The sequence below is a fragment of the Primulina eburnea genome, chromosome 4 (genome assembly GCF_022965805.1).
Source record: "Primulina eburnea isolate SZY01 chromosome 4, ASM2296580v1, whole genome shotgun sequence".
Lineage (NCBI taxonomy): Eukaryota > Viridiplantae > Streptophyta > Magnoliopsida > Lamiales > Gesneriaceae > Primulina > Primulina eburnea.
Window position 1 is genome coordinate 10483899 of NC_133104.1, and position 8718 is coordinate 10492616.

The window sequence follows — 8718 nt, forward strand, 5'->3', positions numbered from 1 at the left end:
GACGTGGCAATCAACGGTTAGAATATTCAAATATCTTTAATGTTACCGTTGAGAGGGAAGCCTATAAATAGTCGAAGGCAGCAGCTGAAGCTATATCGCATTCTCAGTTATCTTACTTGCTGTTACGCTGCAAAAGTATCCGCTCACACTCAGGAATCAAGCTCACGCTTATCAGTTTTATCAGTAGTATTCTAGACTACGCTCTTGAGCTTTCATAGCACCTTGTAATAGATTGATAGAATTTCTAAATTGTGCTAAGATCAGTTACGATCTGTAAAAGTGTTGTATGCTAAGAGTTTCAGTATTGGCAAAGTGATAAGTCCAAACTGAAGTGGGTCAGTACACTAATTTGTATTTGATCAAAGTTTTTTAGTGAAAATCTTATATGCGTGATAGAAGGGGTGACGTAGGAGTTGTTCAAGTCTCCGAACATCCAGAAACAAATTGTGTTGTTATTACCTTCAGTTATTATTTTCAGTTAGATACTCTATCCTTCAGTCAGTTAGTTTTTCCGCAACTGTTTATTCAGTTTAACTGATTGCTGTTGACCGAAAGAATATTTTAGATTCAGTTTGTAATACAACTGAAATCAGTTTTTCGAAGAATTATTTTAATTGAGCAGTGTTTATTCAACCCCCTCTTTCTAAACACTCTTCACCCGATTTACCGATCCTTTCACACAATGTATTCCACGTTTCAATGCTGAGGAAGTACATAGCAAATCCTTCGCACGTCTAGAGCTTTGAGCCATTGCAGTTGGCTCCATATCTGTATTATAAAGAGAGACCCGTCCAAATCTTAGACAGACACGAGCGAGACTTCAGAACAAAGTGACCAAGTTTGTCAAAATCCAATGGCTGAATCAAGCAATGGAGGAGGCCACTTGGGAGGCCGAGGCAGATATGAGAAATCGCTACCCGGAACTTTTTGGTAAGACTTAATTTCGAGGACGAAATTTATTTAAGTAGAGGAGGAATTGTAGATCCCAAAATTAGTACACATAAAATCCATGCATTTATTTAAATTGTTAAATTATTTATTTACATTTAAAATGATTTTAGAGATGCATGATTTATGAGTTTGCATGAATTTAAATTATTTATGTTTATGTGATGCACGTTAAAATGTTTTCTTGAGTTTCATGTTCAGACGATTATTCGATGCAGGATAGAAGAAAAGTGACCGGCGATGATTTTGACGATTTTAAAATGTGGTATTTATTTTAAGTTATGATTGAGCCATTTTAAACAATTTATTTAGTTTTTAGCATTTTAAAAGCCTAATTTAATCATAGATGATTTTATGATTTTAAAACTTTTAATGTTTAGCAATTGTACATTTTATTTTAAATTAGGGAATTTTGTTTAGTTGGTGGGAATTAACACTTTTAATCAGCATTTTAATTGTGTAATTAAGCAAATTTATTCCTTAATTATTTAAAACTCACGCGCACACACACTCTTACACACACACCCCATCGGTTTTTCATATATACACACATCCTTGAAATTTCATTTTTTTAAAGAAAAGTTAGGGTTCTTAGCACTAGTCGTAGCCGACCCTTCCTCTAAAATCTTCCAGCAATCCATCGTCCATATTTCTTCAAGAAAATCGTGCCACAGATCGTTCCGGATCAACCCTCGCATTCGTTCTGCTTCGGTATTGTCGTTTCAGAATTTTGAAAGACCAAGGCATGTATATTCTATTATTTCTGCATCGATCTCGTCACATTATGTGTTGTGATGTTTATTATGCATGAAAATTTATGTATGTTGTGAAAACGTTTGAGCAAAAACGTTTGAAATGATTTTAGATCCAAATTTTCTAAAAACGTGTCTGCTGTCACTTCGATTACTGCGAAAATTTGGTCGATTTTCTGGAAAAGTTTTCAACATATTACTTTCTGATACCTTCGATTTGATAGTAAATTCGTAATTTTTGAAAGATAAATGAGTGAGTTATGATTGTTTTTGTGGGACTGCTCAAACAGCCATTTTATGAAAATACGTTTTTGACGTGTTTTTGAAGTTTATTTGTTGCAGGCTTAATTGGGAACCATTGGGTGATCATTGCTGCATTTAGGTATGTTGAGTAAGAGGTTGTGATGATTTTTTGTGCTTCGTTCCATGTCGATAGACACTTGGTTGCATTAGAATTCGGAGGAAACATGTTGGTGTCAAAATGTCGTTTTCACGGGTTGTGTTGCGTTGTTTAATATGAGTCGTTGTTTTGGGGCGTTGTGTTAGTTAGGAATATTGTCATAGCATCTTAGGTTGATTCTCGTTGCATTGGTTCGAGTCGGTTGGGCATGGCATAGAAATTTCATCAAAAATACGTTGATTGTGTGGGTGTGCGCAGGGTTAGCACCATAGCGCCCAGTCCTGCACAGCACTAGCGCCGTGACGCTGCCATTGGGGCGCCGCTGTGCTAGGGCTCCGGCCCTGCTAGCGCCGCGGCTCTAGAGCCTAGCGCCCAGAGCTGCAGCGCAGCAAGGCCCAGCTCCTAAGCGCTTGAACATGATTTTTAAACCACTATTTTAGCTCATGTCTTTTATGTTTTGGGAAATGTTTACACATCATTTTAGGTTTTGTTTATTGGGTTGATGTCATGGTTTAGTACGACGATTAAATAAGATCAAGTCCCGAGTTATTTAGAACATCATAAGAAAATTGTCATTTTGGTGGTGAGTACGATTATTACGTCTAAGTATGAAATTTAAGTGCATGAAATTGAGTTAGTATATGCAGAGTGGCCACAAACGAGATCTAGTGAATTTCTCAACGTCATGTAAGTATGTTCGACATGCAAAAGAAAATATTTTATATTTTTGAGGTATGCTAAATGTCATGTGATCATTTATGAAGGGGTTTGGAAGTAGGTGAATGTGGCCGATGACCTCTTTACCCAGGTAAAGCAAGACCGGGTTTAGATCAGGATTGGAAAGCGGTAAAGTATGACCAGTTTCCAATCCACCCAGTAAAGCAGGACCGGGGATCTCACGTATATGGTAGTAGATATTGCTGTCAGCCCAGTACTGTGGTTTAGTCTGATTAGGCGCATTTATGTATGGGTCATTTGCTTCGAAACATATCTCTAAGCAAAAATGATGATGTTTATGTATGTCCAAGTATGTATGATGCAAGCATGTTTATGTAATGTTTTACGATATGTTGGCATGTCTACGTTTATGCAAGCACGTTCAAGTTTCAGTATGTACGCTCTACTTTAAAATGCATGTGGTTTTATTATGTATTAATCGTTATTCCTGGTTTATACATCTTGAGTCTTTAGACTCACTAGATTTGATCGATGCAGGTGAGGACGAGTATGAGGAGACGAGGGGTGGGGACCAATGAACCAGCTCGGTCTGCGCAGGAGGCTAAACCTGAGGACCGCCTACGTTTCATGAACTTTATGCATGTTTTAAATACTCTGATTTTCATGATATTATTTACGATGTTTAAACAATTATCTTTTTGCAAACTTCAATTGTAATTGTTTTTATTTCAAATATTTTTAGATGGTTAGTTTATTTTAACGTAATCTGAAAGTTTATTATTTATTTTAAGAAATTTTTTATTTTTTTGCAAATTTCAATTAGTTTAAAAGTACGGTACGTTACAGTATACTAATATATCATCAATCACATACATTAATTTTTTTTATTCACTACCATTAAAATTAAAATACAGATTAACTGAAATTATAAAAATAATTAAACATCAAGTACATATAATAATTAATAAAAATTAAATCTACTTATAAAAATATAATTATTATTATTTAAATTTATGGAAAAATGAATATTATAATTTTTTTATATAGTGTAATAAATTTTTTAATAAATATAATTCTAAATTTCACGAGTTTTGTGATCAAAACTTGAAAAATAAAATAAACGTTGTTACTAATTTAATTTTAAACTATTTTTATTAATAAAATATATATCTTTAGAAAGTCCAATTATAAAGAAAAAACATACAAAAGAGGAAAGAATGAATTTGTCAACGTATTTATTGATATTGTTTTAATAGAAATGACATTAAATACCAGAGTTTGAGATATTTGTCGATTAATATATTTCAAATCTTTAGTTGAATAGAAGTCATTTTTTAATATTTTATAGTTTATCTTACGCTTTAATTATTGTACTTAAAAAATTTCATATAGTCATTAAAAATCTATTGATATTTTGAATATCTTTGGACTTTTGTATAATTTTTAAAGTCAAATTTGAATATCAAGCAACTTTTTAAAACTCTGCAAAAAATTTCTTTATGTTCACCCTGAATATCACTAAACTTATATAAAATATATAAAGTTTAGTGATTAAAAGCTTATAACTAATACACCATATTTCATTTCAAAAAAACTAATACACCATATTTAGTACTTGATTTTTAAAATTCGACTGGATGACAAAAGTCGCACTTCCCAGTTTTTCATTGTGCAGAATTTTTCACGACTTTAATTTCTGGCTTGTGATCGGCGTAAGGCGAGTCTAACGCCGCCATGAACACCCACTACTCGGTTAACTGATATACATGAAAACGTTGATAGTCTCGCAGGAGGAAAAAATGGTGCGGAAGCGATTGCTGTTGCTGTTGAAGCCATTCGACGTCTACCCGTCTCATGAACCCTCCGTCATATCCTCTTCCAACAGCCTCAAGGTAACCTTACCTCAACACGAACTCGATCCAATTTTTTTTTTTTTTTTTGGAAAAAGTACGCATTTGGATGTTAAGTTTCACGCTGTGATTATCCAATGAATCACTGTACTGATTCACTTGACTAGGTTTTGTAGGGAAACCCGTGTAGTTTAAGTATGCCATCTGTTCGCTAATATGACACTAGTAGAGGAGAGTAGTTCGTCCAATGTATTGGATTGAATTGTTATTTAATGAATCGGTGATGGCAGAGATTGAGTTAATTTTTGAAAGTTGGGTACGAAAAGTGACGAAGTTGATTAAGAGGAATGACCACTCAAACTTTGAGTTGTGAATCACTTAATCCAAAAATTTAATAATCGGAGATTAATGTTTCTTTGCAAAAAAAATGTTGCAGGTATTTAGATATTTGAATGACAGGATGTTGGTTCATAAAAGTGCAATTAACTTCTGCCAGAATATTTTAAAGAAAAAACCCGTAGACTGGAAAGCTGTTTTCCGAAACGATGTATCCCAGGCAATCAGTGATGTCGATCTGGTGATTACAGTTGGAGGTGATGGCACACTATTACAAGCGAGCCATTTCATGGATGATAGAATTCCAGTTCTAGGAGTGAATTCAGATCCCACTCGACCAGAAGAGGTTCAGTTCATTTCCATGCTCTTGGTTGGATTATTACATGTGAAGTTGTATTCATCTCCCTTTTCCGAATCACCAAAGAAATATGTTTGTTTAATACTTTGGTGCTGACATAAAGACTGAATTCTAATTCTTCTCAGCTGGAAAAACTCAATGAAGAGTTTGATGCTTCGAGGAGCACTGGTTATCTTTGTGCCTCCACTGCTAACAACTTTGAACAGGTGAAATTAATGTCAGCCATTTGTCTGTCTGTTGAAATGGATTTATTTAAACTTGTTTGGTTGCTTGGTTCTAGAATATGCTAAGTGCTAAACTCTGGTTAGTTAATGTGTCTTCTTATAAGCAGGGATTTCGCCTGTAGTTTCTGTGAGCTGATACTCCTGATTTGTGGGGATTCCGTGTGTCCTTTTTCTGTCATTAATTGGATATTTAGGAATAATAGTTAGTAATCAGACTGCTTCTTAGTAAATTTGAAGACCTTGGATATTCTTAATTATTTTTATTATTATCGTTATTTTTTGGATAGATGATTTCAAAGTTGGTTGAACTTTGAAGGAAGTGAGTGTTAGATTCTTGGATGTTTGTATGCCATTCAATATCCTGATGTCATCTATATTGTTCATTTAATCACACTGGAAGCGTAGGAGTCTTCATCAGTAACTTCATAACAATGTACACATAATAGTATCTTAGACTTCTTGAACAGTAACTATATTAGCCATGCTGTCAATAAATATGGAGGATGTTGGATGAATGACTGAAATGCTTAAGTCAATCTGTTTTGTTCAGTTTGCCTGATGTGTAAAATCAGCATTGATCATATCAGTGAGAGATTAAGCGTGACAGCAGCAGAAAATAATATCGCAATTGGATATTTTTGAACTTGCTCTCTAGCTTCAGCCATGAGAAATACTTATCAAGAGGAGAAAATGAGTGGGATGCAAACTTGACACAAATCAACTGACAATTATCTAAGTAATTTGAGTGTTGCTGAGGCTTGATTCAATTAGAAAAACGAAGAAGATAAATGTAGTGATTCACAACTAATTTAGATGAAAAATCGTTGTTAATTTTCAAAGAATCATGTGAAAATACTCTCTTTGGTTCTTTCTTTCTTTTATCAGATGATTTATTTGCTGAATGCAAACGCCATTAAATGTTCAAGTTACATACATAATCATTTGGAGGAACAAAATTATATTTAGCCATCTTATACAACACCTTGTTGGAGAACACTCCAAATCAAAGTTCATTCATGTCCTTGAACTTCTTTGTTCAGATACTTGATGAAATTCTAGAGAATCTCTATGAACCTTCTGAATTAGCAAGGATGGCTATTAGCATCAACTCGAAGTTGATCCCAACTTCTGCTTTAAATGATGTTCTGCTTGCTCATCCATGTCCTGCAACAGTTTCTCGATTCTCGTTCAGGTACATTATCTACTTTTTGAACCTTCAAAGTTCAGAGTATGTAGTTATATGTTTGCAAAAATTTAGGTCCGGCAGGAACGAGAAGCCTTCTTCATTAGTACACTGCAGGTCTAGCGGTTTCAGGGTCTCTACAGCGGCTGGATCAACGGCTGCAATGCTGTCGGCTGGCGGATCTGCAATGCCCATTTTGTCCAATGACCTACAATACATAGTAAGAGAGCCCATTTCTCCAGTAGTACTATCGCACTTGATGCACGGGCATGTGAAGTTTGATGAGAGATTAGAAGTTACATGGTTTTGTAGAGAGGGGCTTGTTTACATTGATGGTTCTCACTTAGTTCATCCCATCGGACACGGAGATGTGATCAAACTGTCTTCCATGGCTCCCAGGTTGAAAGTCTATTTACCTCGCCATTTGTTGTCGCAGTAGTTTGATTTTAAAAGATTAGTCATTGGTCTACACCAAGTTAGATATACTGTGTGGGTGAGGCATATCCATGATTTTTTTCAAAAAAAAAATCGGCATGCATGTTGTTGCATACGAGTGTGTCCGATAGTGGGAAAACTAGAATCTACCACCTCTCCCATATTTGTAGACCCCTTGTCATCAGTGCGTGTCCGATTTATTTTGGTTAAACCAAAATTTTGACCCAATTCTGCAGAATTTATAAGAAAAACTAAAACTAGAAAACAATCATTATCTTATTTTTCTCCTTCATAAATATTACCTATTCGTGTTCAAGTTTACATTTTCAATTTTCACGTATTCTGTGATTGATTGTCAAATCAACAATTACTTTACTAGATAAGTAATAATCATTTTATATTAAAGTTCTTGTATTATCAATTATTATTATATTTTTTTGGAGGATTATGACAAAAAGGTTGAAAACTCGTAACCTTCCCTCAAATTTGGGAGAGAAAAGTATTGATAATGTTAACGTGATTTTAAGTTTGAAGAAAATTTGAACTTTTGAGAATTATGTTGGTGAGATTTCGATGGTCAAGACGAAGAACATTTTCCGACGACGATGAGGGCATAGGAGATGCAATTGGTTCGATTGGGACGTCTGCCACGATTGAGAGTAGGGGCGGACACCTAGTTGTTCAGGACAAAGTAAAATTTGAGATCACTTTGAAATCCAACAAAACAAGGTACTAATGGATATGTTACAATTTGTAAACTATGTTAAACTTTTTATGCTTATAAAATTGTTGGTTCTGTTTTTGACATCGCAACATTTGAAAAATACTTGGTTAAAAAACATAATTTTGATGAACAAACTTTGTAATAACGTAGTCGAGTACCAACTCAACAACTAAATCCTAGAGCTTGATCAAATTTTATAACAAGTGCTTCAATTTCTCGTAGAGCTCTTATTAGATTTGTGGTTAGATGTGAATAACATTTTCTTATATGTGAGCATCATGGTTTTGTCAAATTAATCACCATTTTTCCGACCGGGTTTTCTTAATATTTCTAGGCTTACACTTGCGAAATATTTTCTTGAAACTTACAAGAATATAAAAAATAATTAGTTGATCATCTTTTGAAAATTAAGTGTAAAGTTAGTTTGACAACCGATATTTGGGATAGTGTTAAAAATGAATTTTCTTGTTGTTACATGTCATTCGAGTGATGATAATTGGTATTTGCAAAAAAGAATTTTAGCTTTGGAGTGATTAGATCAAACACACAATTGCCACAAAAAGGTTAGAAGTGATTAAATCAAACACACAATGGTTAGATTTATCAAAAATATTTGTAGATATTATCATATTTAGAATGAATGTGGGACCCTTAACTCCTAATTGTTATTACCATGCAATCTGATTGGAGTTAATTCATTATAGCGGAAAACGAGTTAAATTTTTCTTTAAAAATGAGCCCAAAATACGTCAACTGTGATTATAATACTAAAAAAATATAAATTAAAAAAAAATTACACATCACAGTATAAAACAATCCTACAAATGTCT

At 34.0% G+C, this 8718-nt stretch overlaps 1 protein-coding gene across 4 annotated transcripts; it reads left to right on the top strand.

The window, feature by feature from the left end:
* Window positions 1–4415: 4415 nt before the first annotated feature.
* Window positions 4416–7443, top strand: LOC140830879 (probable NADH kinase). 4 transcript variants are annotated; one of them, XM_073194420.1, is made up of 5 exons: window positions 4416–4670; window positions 5125–5310; window positions 5448–5528; window positions 6587–6738; window positions 6805–7443. In XM_073194420.1, exons 1-5 carry the CDS (start codon window positions 4545–4547, stop codon window positions 7166–7168), a joined length of 909 nt encoding a protein of 302 aa, XP_073050521.1. In that variant the 5' UTR covers window positions 4416–4544; the 3' UTR covers window positions 7169–7443. The 4 variants fall into 4 exon arrangements, with proteins under 4 accessions (XP_073050521.1, XP_073050518.1, XP_073050519.1 ...); XM_073194417.1 differs by having other exon boundaries at window positions 4419–4670; window positions 5065–5310; window positions 6814–7440; XM_073194418.1 differs by having other exon boundaries at window positions 4420–4670; window positions 5065–5310; window positions 6847–7440.
* Window positions 7444–8718: the final 1275 nt, after the last annotated feature.